General features: G+C 49.3%; 1 protein-coding gene, 1 long non-coding RNA gene and 1 pseudogene across 4 annotated transcripts in view; 2 read left to right on the top strand and 1 right to left on the bottom strand.

Annotated features, from left to right (window-relative positions):
- LOC144170609 (uncharacterized) overlaps positions 1-2886 on the top strand; it is a 40613-nt pseudogene extending 37727 nt beyond the window's left edge. The window contains exon 18 of the transcript XR_013322643.1: positions 1823-2886. The product of XR_013322643.1 is annotated as an uncharacterized LOC144170609 (transcript). The remainder of the gene's footprint in view (positions 1-1822) is intronic.
- Positions 1672-5040, bottom strand: LOC144170611 (uncharacterized). 2 transcript variants are annotated; one of them, XR_013322644.1, is made up of 3 exons: positions 4634-5040; positions 3000-3250; positions 1672-2068 (listed from the first exon to the last, which is right to left on the bottom strand). It is a non-coding gene; the product is annotated as an uncharacterized LOC144170611 (long non-coding RNA). The 2 variants fall into 2 exon arrangements; XR_013322645.1 differs by lacking the exon at positions 4634-5040 and adding an exon at positions 3874-4078.
- LOC144170610 (cyclin-dependent kinase 6-like) lies at positions 4359-21005 on the top strand. Its single transcript, XM_077700512.1, has 3 exons — positions 4359-4580; positions 14454-15102; positions 15544-21005. Exons 2-3 carry the CDS (start codon positions 14500-14502, stop codon positions 15913-15915), a joined length of 975 nt encoding a protein of 324 aa, XP_077556638.1. The 5' UTR covers positions 4359-4580; positions 14454-14499; the 3' UTR covers positions 15916-21005.
- Positions 21006-21314: the final 309 nt, after the last annotated feature.

The raw sequence follows: 21314 nt of genomic DNA on the forward strand, positions 1-21314 counted from the left end.
TGAGCGTTTTCATAACGTGCCAGGGACGTCACCGCCATCCCTGTTATGTTATGGCGCTCCCAGCACACACATAAACATCGTCACTGTTACCTCTCATCTTATTCATCTTCGCTTCTTAGAATAAGGGCCCTTTACACCCATATATACACTATTTTTATCAAGTACATCATAATCATCGCCATGGCATTTTAACAAATGTGACAAAACAAACATTGTCTTGGCGCTCTTTGGCCTCAGACGCCCTTGCGCCAATAAAATATACATAGTAGTAGTAGAAATACAGCGAGAGGCCACTGAAATGCTTCGCGTTTAACAAAACCTCATTGTAACGGGAGACCCACATCGATAGTGCGGCTTCTTTCAGATTTTGTGAGCTCTCTTACGCCGTGTCATGTTTCAAATTCATGGGTTCTCAAAATTCTGTTAGAGAGTGGTGACATTTGCAAAAGCAAGCCAGCCTTAGTATTAGCAGCCTCGTATGTGTGGCCATAGCCAACATATCAGCTTTTGACAGTGTGCATCCTATTAGGAGGTGTGTAGGACTGCGGTTCTCGACTGTGAACGAGCTGAGAACATACCTGGGCTTGCAGATATGGTGGTGAAGAAAGGGGTGAGGACACTGACGTCTCAGGTATTGCTCAAGCGATTTCCACTTGTGCATAAAAGTGATTGAGGCGAAAAACAAAGGAGCCTGTACTGAGGTAGGTCTTAATTAAAAGCGTTGAGGAAATGTGGGTTAATAAAACAGAAGGAGCAGAGTAGACAGATGCTGTACAGTCAAACCCGGCTATAACGAACCCGGATAGAGCGGATTATGCTATATATCGAACAAAAATAATTCAGCTACGGAAATACACAGGAAACTTATTCCTTATAACGAAGTTCACATCTGATATATCGAACTCTGCGCACCTAAAATGGCCGCCGAAATGCATGGTCTCGGAGCGGCGATTGAGATGTGGATTGGCCGCGACCACGGAGCAAGAGTTGCGACTTAGACATTGCGCCTCGCACGGAGCGACATGACGCTCAACACTTTCCGTAACTGTTTCCGACGCGCGGGACTCATGACGGAACCCGCGCAGTCAGCGAGTCCGGACCAAGACAGCAGCATTGGTGAACTGTGGAAAGAGCACCCCCACATTCCCGATGATGTCGCCAGTGAAAGCCGTCTGACGCTTATAATGAAGTGCTTTCGGCAGTCAATGTGCTCCGCCAATGCTGCTTAGATTTTGGAGAACGCGGACACGAACTGGTGCAAATAATGTTTCGTGTAGAGAATGCTATGCTAGTCGCCAAAACGAAAGTGAAAACAAAAATCACCGCTTTTTTCTTTGCAAAGTAGGTAGTTCAGGCGGAAAGTAGCTTTAATACTTGCAAAAAAAGGATTATTTTGGGTATGGTAACGGCCACTTTACTGTGTTCGTTTTTGCATGCGGGGATGGTGGAGTTGAGGAGGGGGAGGGGGGCTCCCGCGGATTGTGAACTTGTAACGATAAGTTTGTTATAGGCGGGTTCGGCTATATCGAACTATTGGATATATCGAACTAATCGGGGTGCATATTGCGATTCGCTATAAACGGGTTTTACTGTATCTCTTTCAACTCTGGCGGAAGCACGTAAGTGGGCTAGCATGCGATTCCTTGGTCAGTGGAGCCCAAATGTTGTGCAGACTTTGGAATTTTGCTTTATTACCGTAGCAATTTTGCGAGCTGTGCAAGGGTGGTGCTTAGGTCTCAGAGCGCTGCCATCACGGGCGCATTGTGGAAGGGGCCAGCAGCGGCGCTGGGCTGGCTGACGAGTGGCTGCTGCTGCTGTGCAGGTGGCTGAGCCGGCGACCCACGGCTTCCCGGGCCGGCCAGCGATGGGGCACCCCGAAGGTGGGGGAGGCGCACCCGAGGGCTCGTTGCACCGGGGCTCGACACTCCCCACGGGACCCTCCTCTCGCCAGCCGAGCAACAGCTAGAAGCCCGGCGGGTGGCGCACTGTACAGGAGACATTCTCGCGGCGCCGCAGGGAGCAGCGTCCCTCCACACTTGTTCTCTGCCGGTTGTTGGGCCGAGTTGAACTGCAGGGAAAGTCATTGAGAAGATAATTTTATTATTGTTTTTTACCTCATCCCTGTCCAAGAGATTGCTGGCACGGCCTCCTCCTGTCTTGGGAGGTCTCGCATTTCCAATCGGCCCTTGGTGGGGGAAGTTTTACATGTCTTTTACTGGCCTCCTCATCATCCCTCCCCTCTCCCCCTCTCTCTCGGTGAGGGATAAAAGGAAGACAGTACTGCAGAGCTCTTGGCCCTCCTCACAGCTGCGTAGGTTGGCAAGCTCTTTGCCTCTTGCTTGCTATTGTGTTTAGTACAGGGGCCTCTGCATTTCACATATTTGTGTTTCACGGACACTTAGCAAACAAATTGGCAAACTAAATGAGCAAAATCTGCCCAATATCTCGGCCTGCTCTGCAGAGGGCAAGCTTTCCCAAGGAAAGGCTACTTTTCTTTTTAATGACTTGTCTGTGTCTTGTATATTTGTATATTATTTGTGATGTAAGAGTTTTGCTCCTATTAACTTATGGCATGGCCCGGGTGAGCAGGAACTTTACAGCCACTGAAGCTAGCTTTGAAGTAGACCCCGGCACGACTTGTACCACGTGCCATTTGTCAACACCAGTCCTCCTCTGTGTTTCCCATTAAGTTGCTGTCTGGTGTTGTCTCATGGTCACTCTTCAATTTCCCCCCGGTCTTCATTGCTGGAGTTCTGCTGGGCGTTTAACGCCTCTTACAGCAGGTGTGTTCCAATGGCGCCATTGTACAAAAGTTCATGTTCAAATTGTTGTTTTGTTTGTGTAAGCTGTACAAAAAGACAATGAACGTTAAGATCCTTTAAGTGGCATGTGCGTGTTCATTTCTGTCATTTTGACAATCTGCATTGTTTCTGTAGATTTTTGCCCCCACTGCATGTCATCATGTAAATAGTAAATAAACGTCAACATTTTTACGCGACCTTTTTCTAGCTGTAGAACAGCTTGCGTCTGAAGAAGCTGATGACTGCAATCACTGTCAGTGTGGCCAGCAGTTCAACTCCGGGATGGAGGCTGTTGATGGCAACCAGAGTGAGCATGGGCATCATTGGGAAGATGAGGCAGAGGATCACCATCTTGCGGAGAGAATTTCTCACGACGAGTAATGCGGTCGCCAGTATGTAGGCGATCACAAAGGCTGTGTCGTTGTCTACCAACATGAAGCAGTGCACCCCTGAAACGGCAAGGCAAGAGGAGCATTACTGCCATGCTCCCAGCTGATCCCGTGGCAGACTTTCAAATGGGCCTTTTTCCAGTAGCGATCTGCGCATGCGGCGGCTGCCGGTCCGCCATTCTTGGCAGTAGCCGCGGGCGAAATAGACAACAGGGCTCCCCCTCAACTTGCTGCTTGGGAGTGGCTGTGCTTCATGGGGCTGCTTGTTTTTATTTCCTTTTTTCGGACCATTCGCAGTGAGTTCGTGCGTGCTCGCAAAAAGGGCTTTCAATGTAAAGGAAAGGAAATCTTTGAGGCTGACCACGCTGCGAGCACTTGGCTACCAGAGCAACAAAATGAAAGAAAAAAGAAAAAGGGGTGCTTCGGCCACTGCAGATCAGTCGCGCGAGCGTGTGCCTGTTACCGCGACATTCATCTGAAAGGCACGGGGACGGGTGGGTGCGGGAGAGACTGCAGGACGAGAACGTTTCGTGCATGAGTTTCCCGAAAGCCAAATATTTTTGGGGCGTGCGTTACTGCCAGTTTAGGTTCGCGGCGGCTGCTAGGAGGACCGGAACTGGAAAAAGGTCCATTACTGCTCATGGCCCACAACACAATGGGCAACAATAAAGTAACCAGCATACACTGCAGTGTGTCATGTTGGCAGTGGCTCTTTCCTACAGCGAAATTGAGCACACCATAAGCCAGGGTTCAAACTTAAATGTGGCCTCCTCATTCGTCCTTCAGGAAAGGGTGAAGGGGGTGCAGTACTCATAGTGTCGGATAATGTATTTAAAACCTGTTTCAACCATAGAAATGTGGTTAAAGTGTAGAGGCGCAAGATTTAACATCGTTCCAAGCTAAGTAATGTCTTAAAATGTAGTTTGCAGTCAATGCTTTTTTGTCGTCAAGCCTCTAAAAGCTCCTGTTATGGTGTTTGTAACTAGTGCGCGAGGGGGACCCGAATTGCGTCTCTTTCCTGCTTATTTCCCGCGAAAGCCCCCGACCCATCTTTCGTTGTCCGTAGCAAGCTAACAAATTCGATTCTGACGACTCCGACTCCGGTATCTGCTACATAGCTCACACGACCTCGCCATACGCATCGCTATCGCCACGACTCGTTACGCATGCTGACGCGGTTTGTGCCGGCCGATCGCTCTTGTCCGATGGCTCTAAACAATGGAATTTCGGACATATGAACTTACTGTGAACACTGACGATAAATGGTCACTTATATATCATAAATCATGCTGCAGGTAGTTTGGAAAGCGTGCAGTAGCTGAGCACAGCTATTTAGGCGATAGTAGAAAAGGTTGCCGCTGTAAAATGAACGTCCGGCGCCCAATCTGCGGTAAGTAATCACCTGCTTCCCAGCTAATCTTGCGAATTTGCGGTAACACTTACCTTTCACATGCCCGCATTTTAGGTGTATCGCGTGGGTAGAAACGGTGTAGAACAGACCAAGCAGCAGCGAGCAGCTTGCATGGTGCCACTGGTCGTGGCACCAGCTTCACTGCAAGAACGCGCGCCGACCGACATGCTTGCTTCTTTTTCTTGCGATGGCATCTACCCGACAGGGATGTTGACCCGCCCGGTTTTGAGACGAAGTTGTTCGGGCGGGTTTTTTTTATTGTTTTTGGTAAAATAAATAATATTGTCGGGCACAAAGAAAGGCAGGTAAAGCACACCACGTCCCCTGACGAATTTGAACCGGGTGCATGAGTTTCAGGTGTCAGGGTTTATTGAAAAATATTTGCACACAAGAAAGACCAAAGGCAATTAATATCACAGAAAGCAGGTCCCGGAGTTTACACTGGCGGGGGAACCTTGCTTTCTTGGCATTTTCTTTACATTGTGAAGTTAAACTGCTCAGTCGGTTTTAGCGTGATGCTTCTACGATCCTTATCGTTGCAACATGTGGCACCACCGTCCTCGGCTTTCTAACCCTGGTCATACGGTAGCTCCAGATATGCAACGAGGGAGCATTTTTTCGCCTGAACGTTTGAACATTTGACTGTCGCCTATGGTGCCCAACGGCCCTGCTGCAACTTTTTTCTGAAGGGAGTATTTATAATGCTTTAATCGATGTCGTGGGTATTGTGGTACTTGTAGTAACAATATGAGAAGTGTGTCTACAGTTGCAAACGCCTCTGTGAACCATTACTAAGGCGTTTTGAGCAAAACATTTATCCAACCCAGCTTCTGTGCATGTAAACTACTATGAGCACAGCGCAAAGTGATAAAAGACGTTTTTGGGTTTAATACACGAGTTTTATGTCATTACATATAAAGTCCAGGAAGTGCAGTTTTATGTGGGCCATCATCGGGACGTGTAAGAATAATACATCATAGTTTGTTCTGTTTAACTGGCTTATTGATTGGAGAGGTTGGAAGCAAATATTTTCCTCAGCTAGAACTAAAATGCTGAACTACAAGGAATTGCTGGACCGAACTGGAGGGAAGATATCTGCATATGGTTCTAATATGCATGAGGTTGGCCAACATATAGGCTAGGAGGGTCTTCTGGTATCAAGGCAAACTGCTTCAGGTCGGTTGGTGTGAGAGTATAAAACCACCGCAAAATGCTGACAAAGTGATACAAAAACGATGCCCAAGTGCACCACTTGGATATAGCCCATACTCTCAATCACCCACACACTACCCTCGTCTACCTTGATTACTGGCCATCTCATCAGTGCAGCCACCAACATGCATCTACCAGTTCCTGTGGCAGAGGCCCTCGCCATCACTCACGCCACCACCACCCACCAAAAAAAGCCTTATTTGACCATCCCCACCGATTCCCAACAAGCGTGCCGATGGTATCAAGTTGGCCTGGCACCCCCTCAAACTCATCACCATCAAGTGACAACCTCTGTACCCCTGGCCGCTCTGGCCTTACTGGGAATGAAGCAGTTCGCACTCTGTACAACTAGGCACTCTCCTCTGCAAGGCTATACACCACTGGACTCGGCTAGCACCTCATCAACACTGCTCGACTCTACCTACAGCTCCTCCATCTTTTCCCACTGCACAAACAATAGAAGATACGCTCCTCCCCACCCATCCCTTACCACACAAAACCTGCGTCGATCGCCGCCTTCACACAGAGACTTTCTAAATCACACCATCTCGCACACACCTCTCCATCTATTTTCTCCCACAACTGCCAAGCCTGCGACCTTCCCCTTACCACCTAGTCTTTTCAGACAATGAAGTAAAATGAAGGAATTCCTGTGTTCTTGGGCTGTCACTTTTTTGGGATATTTCATGAATGTGAGTACGCCTGCATAGTCGTCATCTACCGGGATGAAGGCTTGGGCCCCTCCAAGTCCACCGGACCTTGACCAGGCTCCCACATCAAGTGCTTCACAGCAACTACTGGATGGTCCAGAGCCGGCAATGGCAAGCAGTGCCTTGCCCAACTACTCCGGGGAGTCATCTGCTGAAAATTTGGGCTCTGGCGGCGATTTTACAGTTTTCGTTGGGCGCCACCTCAAATGGAAACTTTGCTAGTCACCCTCACCATATGATCCCCTGCCTTGAGAAGACAATACCCAGGGAGTGTTTATGAATGCTTACTTACCCATTAGCAAGACAGACAACCTCACTGGTCTCAACAGGAAAACTATATATGAGTTATTTGAACGGCTGGTGCCTAAACAGCTAAAAGAAATTCGCATTAACTCCAAAAGGAACGTCATGACCATCGACATGAGTACTCGAATGACCTTTACCACATCGGCTGGCACCTAAACAGCTAAAAGAAATCCGCATTAACTCCAAAAGGAACGTCGTGACCATCGACATGAGTACTCGAATGACCTTTACCACATTGCTGGCCTTGGGAGATATTTCGGCTCGGTCCTTCGTGGCTCACAGGAAAGAAACAGTTACTGGAGTTATCTCCTATGGTGACATTGATATAAATGATGCTGACCTACGCAGCCTCAGAACATCCACAGCCAGGATTGTGGATATTAGATTGGGCGGTTGGGATGCATCAAACTCGTGTATGGATGTGAGTCACTGCCAGTGCCAATGAAAGCAGGATATGTGCGACACAGCGTGCGGCCGTATATTCTGAGTACTTTGCACAGCCACAGGTGTTTCAAGATGGGCTATGTTAGTGCCGTATACAAGAACCGGGTGTCCTGCTGGCATTCTGGCGCAATTCACGAGTCGTCTGGTTGCAAAGCAGATGTCAAATGTGTGAACGCTTCTGGTCTGCATGAAGCCACATCACCAGAGTGTCCTAGGGCTAAAGCATGTACTCAAAACAATGGTGAAGAACAGCTCCTCCCATAAAGCGGCTGCCATTTCTGCGAGGCTTCCGGAAGATGGGGGCCCTCAGATCAGAGTGGTCAAAGGGCTGAATGTACTCAAGGTGAGTTGCAACCAGTGCAGCTTCCACTGACGTTGCTGGCATCATTTAGGCAAGTGAGCAAAGAGGCTGACCCTCCTTTTCCTGGGCCACCCTGTGCTTCATCAGACACTGCTCGTAATGTTCAGTGGCCCTCAAGGGTGGCTCCTGAAGGGGAGTCTGTGGGCACGAATCCACAACCTGTCGACCAAAAAAAGCTTGAAACTGAGAGGGTTCCAAAAATGCTAAAGCATTTAATTAATACAATGTGCTCTCTGGTTTCTGCTGTGCAAACACGGGCCATGAAGGTTATTTTGCAGGTATTGGGCGTTGCAGAACCCTTTCTTGCAGTAATTCTGTGACGTTTGAAATTACGTAAAATTCCGTAGCAGGTCATGAGCACCAATTTGTAATGTTGCAGTGCAATGCACGATGTACTCTTACAGCCTGAGTTGTGCTGTGCGCTTTGCATTATGTAAATCATCTAACGTTCGTCAGATGTCCCTGCTGGGCAGTGGAATGGAACTGTGGGAACCCGACATTTATACCATTGTCCGCCATAGTCACCTGACATCTCTCCACGTGGGTTTACCCTCTCCCCCTCCCAACGCAGAGTAGCTGGCCAGAGCACTTCCTCAGGCCGACCTTTCGGTCTTTCTTTTCATTAAAGCTTGTTTCCCCCTCTCTGCTGATCACGTCGTGGCCAGGTGGAGGCACACTTCGAACAGAGCACGACGGGGCGGCAATTCCACTACAGCAGTCTTCAACAATATGTCAGCTGCGGGGGCATCACCATGGGCTCAAGGGAAACGAGGCGGCCCATGACCTAGCCCGAGGATTTACTGTCCGGGCTCGACCGAGCCCGTATCCTCACCATAGAGCCCTGTCCGTGTGGGACCGTCTGATTGGTTTTCATGACATTACCTTCTCTCCCGCCGGATCTATCCTCAGGCGGATAAATCCCTCACATTAGAGCAAAGCCCTGTCTGGCACCAACTCCAAACGGGAGTCTTCCCCAATCCGGCCACCATGACCCATATCCACCCCAGCCTTTACTCAACCTCGGCATGCCCTTATGTGACGCCCATGCCAGCCTGGCCCACATCATGTGGGCGTGCCCCCAGGACCCCTTCCCTGAAATCCCCTCTGAGGAAAGGCCTCGCTTCGCGGCCTCGACCCGGATGTACAGGTCCGCCTGATCAAGCGGGCGGAAGAGGTAACCAAAAGGCACTGGCCTACGGCCACCACAGGGCCACCAACCTAATTCAAGGATAAAACGTCCAGGAGGGGGCTGGCCTTCAGCATGTTACCTGCCACCACCATTCGGACTTCGATACTCCTCAAGACACTTTCTCACAATAAAGTCTCTCTCTCTCTCTCCCCTCCGAGTCTTCCTACGTGTACTATGTATGTAGGTATGCGCTGAAGCCCACCACACTCCACCTTCTATGGAACGACATGGAGTTCTTGCTTACGAGGACTGGATCCGTCCACAGGGCAGCATCAGAGACTTTATCTGCATTATGGTGGTTCGTTTGTGACTGCTCCATGTTAGGACATTACTGATGCTTTCTTCCTTCCCACCCACTTTTACCCCATGTGGCCTTGAGCATCCTTCCCGATAAATTTTCTTCGTTTGTTTGCTCATTCCTCTCTCTGCCTGCGTCACCCAACCACCGTCCACTCCCCCACCCCTGAGCAGTGGGAGGCAGCTCTGACTAGTTCTGCACTGGAGCGAGAACTTGCCCTGGTGCAGCGAGCACTGGAATAAGCAGTCCCGTGGCTTCCCAGACATACGAAGACTTTCCCTTCACCCCAAGCTCTAATAAAGTGTGTGTTTAACCACCACCATCACTACACCAGTCCGTGGCACACACCGTGTGTAGGATAAGTGGCCAAAAAGGAATAAAGACTTCTCGCACCATACCAGGGCTGCTTGCTTGTTGGCTCGCTTAGTTGGATGGTTGATTCTCACATTCTATGTACAAGGTCCCCTGTCATTTTTCGAAATACTTATTTGTGAATTTGACAGAAGTTAGAATTTTATCATTGTGGCAAGAAACCCATTCATGCAGGGGCGTTGCTGGCTAAAGCTGCACCGGGGGCCCAGAAAATGTCACCCCCCGCACATATACAATGCAATTATTATTAGTAAGAATAACAACAACACATCGTAATAAGTTTTTTATTATTGTAATTGTTTTTGGTAATATAACAATAATATCACTATTACTATATTATTACTTTATGATGAGGATTAAGTATCTTTCATGTAGTTACAAATGTATGAAAAACTGTTCACAGGAGCTGAATGCCTGGGCTTCGAAATGTCAATACAGGCATGCATAATATACTACAACATGCGACGTGAAATGATGCCCAGAAAATAAACGATGTGTAGGCTACTTCACAACAATGGGTAAAATATCAGGAAAGTAAGGAGCAAAAGAAGAAGCCGTGTGTCATTTATGCAAACAAAACCACGCTAGATACACGAGGTCGGTTTAGAGCGCCCCAGTTGCCCGCTGTGGTGCAAATCACGAACACCGGCATTTTAAGGGAATTACGTATAGACAAAAATCTGAGCAGTAAAGAGCAACGTTGTTGTAATGCTAGTGAGCACGAAAAACCCGTTAGCAGCCGAGCAAGAAGTGGCCAAGAGCTACTTGTGCCTGCCCAGGCTGTAATGTGACGAATTAGAGCTGGAAAGGGGCAACTGAAGGCTGATTACCTAGAGAATGCGTGCTTGCAAGAGCACTGGAGGAGAGAGAGAGAGAGTCTCTGGCGTCGTCAGGTAACGACGCGATGGCATGAAGTTGGTCGTCAAAGGCACTTGGGAAGCTTCGCAGCCTCTCTGCCCGCTAAATTGTACAGACGTTGTTATGCAGGCTTGTCGGGGGGTGGCCAGCAACGACAGGGCTGTTTAAGTGCAACACGCCCAATTCAACTAGTCACTTCATTCTGGTAAATTTTCGTGTAACACCTTAATCCAATTAAGCTTGAAGGACCACAGACGGAGCCTGGTCCAGGAAGCCCGGGGGTGAAATAGAAGTTCCAGCAACTAAATAAAAGTTTGAATGGCTTGAAAAAAGCTATTTACAAATATTGTGCAGGAAAAGCTGTTTAAAATGTTATAAAAAATGAGTGCCACAGAGGTTTAGAAAAGATGGTGAAGCAAGCCTGCTTGTTCCCAAAGGCAGCCTCTGTGGCCGGCCGCAACAGCATGCTGGAATTTCTCCAGATGAGCATTTCAGAAGCCAAAAGCATCCACTTTACTACGAGCTTTACGTTTGAAATGGATTCATTATCAACTCTATTTCTTTATCTTTATCTCTCTACTTCTTGTCGTTATCTGGTTACCGAGAAAAGAAGCAGATAGAGAGAGAGAGAACATTTAACGTGGAAGAGACCAAGGAATAGACATGGTCTCTTCCTTGGTCTTTTCCACGTTAAATTTTCTTGGTCTGACAATTGCCGTTTATGCAATCAACCTGAAACCATTGATCATTGTTTTGTTTTGTGCCGGGATGCGGTGTTTTTCTGGGATGTGTTGCAACGAACTCTTAAAAAGGACATGGACATTACCCCTTATACAATTCGGTTCTTGCCTTTTAGAGATGTTACTGGAGTGCCCTGTGATATATTTGTTGTGATCGGATTGTATAGCTTGTGGAAGTGCCGCATGACGGACAGGCACGCGGAACCCTCTCGCCCAACGAAGTCCATTTTTCGGGAGCAAGCTGCGTTGGTGCGGAGCATTTATGCGGCGCGAAGTGACCCACCAGAATGGCTGCATCTGTTGGACGCGTGCGTCTGCTTGCCAGAGTTTTAACGGACGGCTTAGTTTAGCTAGCTGCAGTGATGTGCATCTTCTTGGATGACTCATAACTTTTGTAGGCTGTATTAAGGGCAGTTTTCCATGCAGTAAAGAAAAAAATTAACGTGGAAGAGACGACTGGTCGCACACAAGTAGTCTTCGGCCCATGCATGGCTTGTCGTGTGGATGTTCGTCTACAACCATGTTGTTGCTTTTTTTTTTTTTTCTTCTTTTCTTTTCATACACTTACGAAGTATTCTATTACACATTTGCAATTAAGTTGGCATTGGGGTCTTGGGAAAATGAACACAGTGTAAATGTGAGGTTCGGCCGTACCAGTGAAGAAGCTGGGTTTGGGTTGTCGAAGTCGGGGGCGCCGATACAGTCAGCCGCCGGCCAATTCAGAAAAGCATTAGAATAGAAGAAGGTTTCAAAGCGATAAATAAGGAAACGCTTGAGTAAAACATCAGATTCGTACGGGGCCAAGTGTATAGGCTTTTCACACAGCAGGCACTCGCTCGCAAACATCTCGAAATATTGTTGACAACGATTCCATTCACACCATTGTGCATTCAAACGAGCTAAAGACATCTGCTAGATGAATCTACCATTGCCAAGTAGCTGAGGAAATAAAATCACAACCTCCGGTCAAAAGCACTAGCGAAGAACCCAACGTTGCGGGGACCATCCTGGTTCCCTCCTCAAAGGTGACGAATCGCATTGTCGTGGTGGTCACTCACAGAGCGCCTGGCGGTGGAGCGCAGACCGTGCCTGTACACAAGCGTTGGGGTTCGGAGAGAACAATTTACGTTTTTTGCCGCTCTCTGAAATAACATTAAAGGACTGGTACGACTTGAGTAGCAGTCTTTTTCTCCAGTTGGTCACGCTTTCGGAGGCGGATGTTTCACTGAAGTCGTGTCTGCGGTCTGATGTTTCGCAGTACTGGGCGACGGTTTTGCATCGGGCTGTCATTCTTGTGCTGCGTGATTCGTTCCGGTAGATTTTTCATCTCCCCAATGCGTGAGGAGGGACACTCGGTGCAAAAATCTTGTGTACGACACCGGGCAACCTGTCCTTGGTTGCACAGTGTTTGACCTTCAAAAAGCGCTCGGCAGAACGCTTCGCCAGGCGCAGAAACTGCCCCTCTCGCCCACCTCAATTCTCGCGTGGTCCCCAGACCATCTTCGGGAATGAGCAGCACTCAGCAGATCGTGCGGTTAATGGGAAAGGTGTGAGGTATCAGGAGTTTATGTTTCTCTGTCCTTTTTTTTTCTCATCCCCTACCTTTAAGGATACCCCTACCAAAGCACTTAAAATATGTCGGTCATCAGCTTCTAATACTTCTTTACTTCAGAACTCTGTGGAAGCCCCATATGAAGAAAATGAAACAGAAAAAGGAGGACGAGGCTATTCGCTTTATTTTTGTGGGCAACACAGAAAACATGTGAAGCTCATTTATTTTGCTTTGAACTTGCACGAGCATGAAGTAGAAACACGTAGATTTATGTGAAAAATAGCCAGATAAATAAACCAAATGCCTACATAACTGTTTGCTTTCTTGCATAATTTGTTCGCCAAGCTCCTCGTCCCTTGTTTTTCTAGTTTTATGACACCGGACGGCATAGGATACGCCTCTGCCATACACCTCCATCTTTGGGCCATCTCCATATTATCGGTACTATGCACGAGAACGAAAGCGAACAGCCTAAAAAATGTGAGCCATCAACACCCAATTTTAGATATTTCAGGATTTTTTAGTTGGTTGGTTAGTCCAACCAAGGAACCGCGACGGCACAACTGTCTTGGTCACTCGCGGTGCCCCCTCCCCCTCCCTACAGTCCTTCTCAGTGCAATACTGGGACAGCTCACTGTGGCTCTGCGAAACTAGAGCAGTGCCACAGTGCTTTGGGCACATGATCCATAAAACTGGACACAATGCATTTTGTTTTAGGTGGTAGTATTATACAAAATTGGAATGGAAGCTTATTTATTGCAATACATATCTGGTGTGCCGATTTTTTGGCGAAATTAAAAAATGGCTACTTTTGGTGACTTTTTACTTGTCGTTTGGCAAAACAGAGCCATTGTTTTCTTGTGTGAGCATTACATGGTCAGCATGCAGGCATGCGTCATGGGCGTTAAAAATCACTTGGGCAACACACACAGATGCCAGAAGCCTAAGCAAGTGGTCGCATGTGCATAGAAATGCGGTATTGCTAGCATATGTTGCGTCATTCCTTTTCCAGGTCAGTGCAGGCTGGGCACTTCCTGTTATATCTAGTGTTATCTAGTGGTTGGCGTTAAATCCTGCCACAATCTTCTTGATCAACTGCTAAAACGAGTTAGCTGTTAGGCCTCTGTGGCACGGCAGGGGGCGTTGTAGCTTCTAAAGCCTTTTTTTTTTTATCTCATTGATTACATTGTGGAATAATTAAGGCCATACCTTCTAGGTCTGTTTAGGTGTGGGGAGGAGCCTATCACCACGTTTCATTAAAGTTCTGTATTGCACTAATAGTGCTGGCCTGCATTGACTTATATACAGAAGGACAGGCATACATCACCAGGTACTTTGCTTGCAACATCACACACAGGTGGAACCATAATAAGAGGTTGAGGCCAATACATTTTCTCCAGATCGCTGCCATCTTCAAGCAGTGGCGCTATCTAGCCCTTGTGCTATATTCTGACAGCCTTACCTGATGCGGCTGACTCCAAAACATTTAGCCGAGCATGCGTACTTCTCTATCGAGCTCCAGATATGTATGCTGTGCATGCACGCCCGTTATTTGCGATTGCTGCAAGCTGACGGAAAGGAAAGTGTTCCTCCTTTCTTGTGTGTGCAACGGGCTGTACAAAAGAAAATTGGCTGAGGTCGAGGCTAAATGAGAAATGGTCTATAGCACGTGTCCCTTGCGCAGAATTGACTATTGGGTCACATCCCCTATTGATGCTTGCCGCATCATAGAATGGAATGCTGTCACAAACATGCCTACACCGAAGCTAAGTAAGTGGATTAGCACTCGAAGAGACTGGTGTATTTGCAGGTTTGCGTAGCCAGCGCCGCACGCTTGGCCTGCCTGCCCTGCACTGATGGCGATACCCGCTGCGGATGCCTTTCTGACGGACATGGCTGCGGAGGACCTCACCAACGGCGGCAGCGCCTACGAGGAGATTGCCCAGATCGGCACGGGCGCCTTTGGCACTGTGTACAAAGCCCGCGACCGGCAGAACGAGGGCCGCTTTGTGGCCCTGAAGAAGGTGCGGGTGTCGCTCAACGAGGAGGGCATCCCCTCGGGCACCCTGCGGGAGATTGGGCTCCTGCGGCAGCTGGACGCGTTGCAGCACCCCAATGTGGTGCGGCTGCTGGACATCTGCCACGGCTGCCGGCTGGAGCGCGAGCTGGTGCTGTTCCTGGTGTTTGAGCACATCGACCAGGACCTGGCGGGCTTCCTGGAACGCTGCCCCGACCCAGGCCTCGAGCCCGCACTCATTGCCTCGCTGCTCAAGCAGCTGCTCACGGGCGTAGAGTTCCTGCACTCGCACCGCATTGTGCACCGCGACCTCAAGCCCCAGAACGTGCTGGTCACTGCCCAGCGGCAGCTCAAGCTGGCCGACTTTGGCCTGGCCCGCCTCTATGAGCAGGAAATGTCGCTCACGCCCGTCGTGGTCACCCTCTGGTACCGGCCGCCCGAGGTACCTTTTACTTGTATTCCTATTGCCCGCAGCTCTATGAAAAAATTCTTTATTTTGCGAGTTCCTTTTATCATCGCTGTCTTGGTACAGTCCTTTCCCTGGCCGCCGCTTTTTTTGTTTGTTTTCCTTTCCATGTATGCAATTTTTACCAGAACTAATTCAGTAAATTTGTATTCTTCTCTTTGCTAGTGACATGTCACTTGTGTATGCATAGCCGTTGAGGGTTTCAATTAACAGGGTGCTTGTCGCGCTGAGCATGCTGTCTTGTATTGCGGTAGTGCTGCTCATTGCCACCGCAGTCTGTGGGGCGTGCTTTTTTTTTTTTTTTTTTTTGTTATTCCCTTTCTTATGTGCATTATTTCTCTTTGATTTTTGAGCTGCTCTGAGATGTAGCCACCAATATCGTAGCAGCCTGTGTCACAAGTGGAACGATCCCTGCAGGTGCTGCTGCAGGCCAACTACGGGTCGCCCGTGGACCTGTGGAGCTGTGGCTGCATCCTGGCGGAGATGGCCCGCCGCAAGCCCCTGTTCGGAGGCCGCTCCGAAACGGACCAGCTGGCGCGCATCCTGGAGGTGATGGGGCTGCCGCCCGAGGAGGAGTGGCCGGCCGACGCCGCCGTGCCCAGGCAGGCCTTCGCCAACTTCGCCCCCTTCGCGGAGAGCCTCGAGCAGGCCGTCCCGCAGCTGGACCCCCCCGTCGTGGACCTGCTGCGGGAGATGCTGCGATTCGGTCCCCACCACCGGATCACAGCCAAGGGGGCCCTGGCACACCCGTGCCTGGCCGGCGTCGGAGGAGAGGACGACCTGTCCTGATGACTCTGCACTCACTCACTTGACACAGCTGGACAGGCTCCAAAAGCCATTACTCCGTACTCAGTCCGAGCTTGCGTCACAGCATTTGAGTCTTTAGAAGCTGTGGGTCAAGTGTTTCTGTATGCAACACAGAAGAGTGGCGTAGGGTGACATCAGCCTCCAGAAGGGCAGAAAACACGCTACTGTGCCAAGGCCTTGTTGCACTGGGATGTTTTCTGGGAAGCTCCCTGTCTGACTGGACACGGCCGGCCAGCAACACTTGAAAGCTTCTGCTTCATTCCCGTGCACTGTTATCCGCCATGGCCTTCTAAGCTACCTTTGTGCACGTGGGCTTCGTCCGGGTTGTGGAGGAGAATCTCTGTTCACAGCAGTTCAGACTGACAATCTTTGCTCCCCCCTGTTTTTTGTGCACAGATATGGAGCAGGCAAGATGTACATGTCGTTGAATCCGACGGCTTGGCCTTGCATAAACAGCATGTTGGCGTTCAGAAGCGAACTTCTTCACATTGAGTCTGGGAGAACCGTGTTGTGGGGGAAAAAAGAAGAACAAGCTGATGCTGCACCCCTGACCACAGCTCTGCGGAAAAATGATGCATTTCTTTGGGACAGGCAGGGTTGCCCATCTCCCGTCACTGCACATGATAAGCGTAGCGGCCCACCTTGAATCTTCAAGCTTCACTACACCTTTTTCAAGTGCAGTATATATCCAAGTGCCATCCTCTCTTCGGGGTGTCTGTGAAGATGGGTGATGGCAACATCGAGACTTGGAGGTGGCTCAGCAATTGTGGGAATCTTTTAAACTGTTTTTCACTACCAGTGACCGGTACCGTGCTCTTCTTCATTTTAGAAGTGCTGTGCACCTTCCTTTTGAGTATGCATTGTGGTGCTTTCAAGGGTACATAGCGTCAGTATATGTTTCTCGTTTGATTTGATTGTGCCTTCTTGGGTACAAGTGTCCGTGTTGACAGGGCAGGATGTGGCACCATTCATAGCAACTTGCATGAAACGACGGTTATCTGCTTTTTTTGTTTGCAATCTAAACGTTTCGGGTGTAATGTGGCCTCATGTACTGCACCATTTGCGGCATGCCTCTGCACTGTTGTATCATAAAGGAAAGTGCGATGATGTCGTGTCACCAGCAGAGAATGTTTATAGTACTGGTGTAATACGACTCTTGACTTTACATTTACTATGGATTTTATTTGGCCGTTGAAAGTTTAACATCCAAAATACTGTGCCTTAGCCAATTTTAAGGCGTGTTCTACATGTTGTTGCGATCTCCGTGGTAGCGGCTCCTCGGCTAGGACGGGTGGCCGGGCATTCCAAGCGCCGGGGCCTCCACAAGAAGCGGAAGACTCCATAGAACGGGAGACACAGCCGTTCCCTCGCTCTTGTTCCCTCGCTCGGTGACAGGAAGAGGTCCCACAATGTCGATCACCAGGCGCTTAAACGGTTCAGTAATGATCGGCACGAGCTGCATTGGCACCTTGCACCTGTCGTGCGGTTTTCCGACCCGTTGGCAGCTGTCACAGGACCGAACGAATTGCTCAACGTCCCTAAAGCAGTTAGGCCAGTAAAACTCTTGCAAGAGGCGGGCTTTGCTTTTTCTCATCCCCAGGTGGCCAGACCACCCGTCCCCGTGAGACAGCCGCAGCAAGTCCTGTCGGTATTTCGCCGGCACTAGCAACTGATCGTATATCACGCCTCGTTTGTCCCGATATCTACGAAACCACAGGCCACCCCTCTTCAGAATGGAGACGTTTTTCTTCGCGACCCCTTCTTTGCAAAGGCCCTGCAACTTGAGGACACTCTCATCGTTCTCCTGCTCCCTACCAAACTGCGCTTTGTCAACGGACAACAATCGCTCAAAACTGCCATCCGAGGGCGGCAACAAAGAGGCGAGGTCTCCCCGTTCTGGTTCGTTATCGGCCGGTTCCCCCTCCAACTCTTCGCCCTGCCCGGTTTGCGCGACTTCTTTCGGAACAGTCTCCCCTGAGCTTTCTTTGGACGCGGCTACCGAGGCATCGTCAGGTGTTAATTGGCGGGCCAACTGTCTTGCCTTAGAACAGGTGAGCGCGCAAACATCACCTGTCTCGAAGCTAGTTCCCCTTTTCCTCAAAAGCAACTCAGACTTATTGGAGAACAGATAAGGGTAATCCATCGGAAGGCTGGCCGAAACGGCTGCCTCTGTGCTTAAGGTACCGAAAGGGCCCTCAATGCTCACACGCGCAAGTGGCAAGCAAACGCTGTCTACCTGTACAACCTGGCGGATCCAGGCACAGTCGCCTGTAAAATCGTCGGCGCTTACGTATGAAGGATGCACAACATCCATTGTGGCAGCGGAATCTCGAAGAACCCTGCAGGGTTTCCCATTCACTCTCAATTCCCGCATGAACGGTTTCAGGAGAGCCAAATTCTCGTCGCTTCCGTCCGTGTAGGAAAGCACTACCCTGGGGTTTCGACAACCGGCGGCCACATGCCCTGGCTGCTGGCATTTGTAGCACACAAACGGCCTTTGCGCTTCGAAAGATTTCTCCGTTTTTCTCTTTCGAATCTTCGCCAGTCTTTCTTAGTGTCTGCGGTTCACCTTTCACAGGTTCCCGTTTTCCAAACCCTCCGCTCTCGCGAAAAAAGGTTTTCCCACCAGCTTTGTCGCGATTTAAAGCTGTTCCTTCGGCGCTCTGCCAACCCTCTTTCTGCTGAGTTGGACGCCGCTTCTCATGCAGAGTGCGCCGTGACGCGTACTCATCTGCGAGCTCTGCGGCTTTTTGAACACTGGTGATGTTAGGCCTGTCGAGAATCCACAACCTAACTTGCTCCGGTATTGCTCGGTAGAACTGCTCGAGACACATTGTCTCTACTACCTTGTCATGATTACCGTGAACTTCTGCACTCTTAAGCCACTCATCTAGGTTCGCCCTCAAATTGTAGCCGAACTCTAGGAACGACTCGTCCTTTCCCCTAGTGAGCTTTCTGAACCTCTGGCGGAACGCCTCGGTGGACAGCCTATATCGCTTAAGCAGACTCGTCTTTACGGCATCATAGTTTTCTGAGTCTTCCCGACTCAACCGTGCAATTCCATCCGCAACCTGACACGGCAACAGTGTCAACAGACGCTGTGGCCACGAATTTCGTTCGAACCCATTTTTCTCACATGCCCGCTCGAAATTCACGAGAAACAAACCAATGTCCTCTCCAAGTGCGAAAGGTCGCATTAGATCTTTCATTTTGGTATTCCCACTGTCTCCTCCGCTGAGCGGCTGCTGATTAGCGCTGTTGGCTTTGTTTGCCTCGGCTTTCTTCAGCTCTACCTCGAGACGCTTCAGCTCAATCTCCTGGTCGAGACGTTTCTTCTCAAGTTCTTGTTCTCGACGCTTTGTGTCGAGTTCCTGTTCGCGCAGCTTTAATTCAAGCTCCCGCTCACGACTCTTGAGTGCAAGCTCCTCTTTCTTCTCCTTCTCTTTTCTGTCTTCCCGCTCTTTTACCAGCTCCCAACATTCGCTAAGCTCCCTATCGTCTGCTCCGATAGCGAGAATCGCGTCGATAATGTGGGGCTTGCGCTTGGCCCTTCCCGTTTCCACACCTAACTCCTGGCACATTAAAAGCAAGTCAGTCTTGCCCAGTGCATTAAGATCCATGATCAGTTCCTGCGAGACACTGAGCCCTTATCTCCAGACGTTGTCTATCCTGATGTCCAAAATCCACTAACGGTCAGCGATAGACAAAATCCCCAAGCTCCGACATAAAATTCGAGAGTCTGGTGAATCTCCAAAGAAATCAGGCAAGACACTCACTCAGGCGTGATCGTGGACGACGATGCATGGTTGAAGATCCCATAGCTGCCAGCCAGTTGTTGCGATCTCCGTGGTAGCGGCTCCTCGGCTAGGACGGGTGGCCGGGCATTCCAAGCGCCGGGGCCTCCACAAGAAGCGGAAGACTCCGAAGAACGGGAGACACAGCCGTTTATTTTCAGTGCAGAGGTAGAATGCGCTCCTATGTACAAAATGGGGTTCGGTTATATAGACATGCGAGAGGAGAAAACGCGGGGAAACACACACTCGGACCACACAAACACATGGCCGCAGGCTCGAAGCCGAACGAGTCGGTCGCGGAGGTCCTCCTCCCCAAAGTGGCTTAGAGAGACGCACGGCCACCCCGGTGTCGTCGCGCGGGAAGAGACGACGCCGACTCAATAGAAGGGTCCGTCGCAAAACACAGATGCGGCCGCGGCCCTCTCCGGATGCTTCGGCACCTTTTGAAGACGGAGTCGAAGTGCACTCTCCATTCCCCACCTCTCAAAGTGGGGTCGCCGTACGCGCACGTGTTCCGCTGTCGGCAAAGTCACAACAATGTGCCAAGTGCTGGAGCAATGATGCATTTTTGACACTGACATTCCTCACACCGAAACAGTGAAATAGATTTGAGTGTCAGCATATTGAAGTGCTTGCCTTAAGGCTGTTTCAAGGGTTCAGGGTGTAGTTGATAATTGCTTCAAGCCAATATGACCTACAAGAAAAGCGGGCTTCTGGTGCCTTAGTTGAGCCAGCATAGGTAGTGCTTTGTGACATACCAGTGTCAAATTTCGACGTTGATGTCCCGCTTGCCAGGCCATTTCTTTTTAGCGTTTTGACTTGCGTCTTGTTACTTTTCTCTGTATTTTGCGAGAGGCATATGGTTACCATGCAAGAAGCAAGACTTTTGTGCGTTTTTCTAAACCCTTGAAGGCTTTGATATCAAATTTGATGCATTGTTTTTATGTTGCCAGTACGAGCCGAGTTTGCTGAACATGCCTGGTCCATTTCTACAGGTACGAAACAATTGTTGTTGGCTTTATCTTTGCAGGTCATACCCAAGCCAGCTGAAGTGAATTGTTTGTTTGTTCAATTTTTAAAGCACATCTTTCCTAATGCATTATCATTGCTGGGAGTTGTCATATTTAGCAAGTGTTTGTGCCCTTGTTCAATGTTTATATAATGAGATGCAAGCTGGTGTTTTTGCCAGCTGGTGTGTTGTTGGGTGTCAATCAGCCATGTTTTTATCCCTGTGATCTGTACTCGACAAAAAAAGAAAACTCGTATTACGAAAGCATATATCACTCTGTCTGGTGTCCTTGATGAAGTCTTCTGCTGGGAAACTATTGTTCCAAGGTGTAGGCACTCCACAAACAGTGTGTGCACAATCTACTAGTGCTGACCAGGCATTGCTGCCATTAGACATAAGTAGCGCAGCACTTCACAGTGAGTTTCCCTACAAACCAAATATAGGAGGTTTCATGCAGTGGCTGTTGACATTACTTGCCACCTGTTTCATGAAAGCAAAGGTAATTTCAAAGCAGGTCACCAATGTTCGACAGCAAGTAGTGGTTCGGTTGCTTAGAAATAATTATAAAATTGGCATTT

The sequence above is a fragment of the Haemaphysalis longicornis genome, unplaced genomic scaffold, assembly GCF_048455015.1.
Source record: "Haemaphysalis longicornis isolate Haplotype H1 unplaced genomic scaffold, Haemaphysalis longicornis Haplotype H1 scaffold_2, whole genome shotgun sequence".
NCBI classification, from domain to species: Eukaryota; Metazoa; Arthropoda; class Arachnida; order Ixodida; family Ixodidae; genus Haemaphysalis; species Haemaphysalis longicornis.

Coding starts and splice junctions, on each gene's coding strand:
- LOC144170610 (XM_077700512.1), top strand. CDS start 14,500: ATGGCGATACCCGCTGCGGATGCCTTTCTGACGGACATGGCTGCGGAG. Junction 15,103..15,543: donor TCTGGTACCGGCCGCCCGAG/GTACCTTTTACT, acceptor CGATCCCTGCAG/GTGCTGCTGCAGGCCAACTA.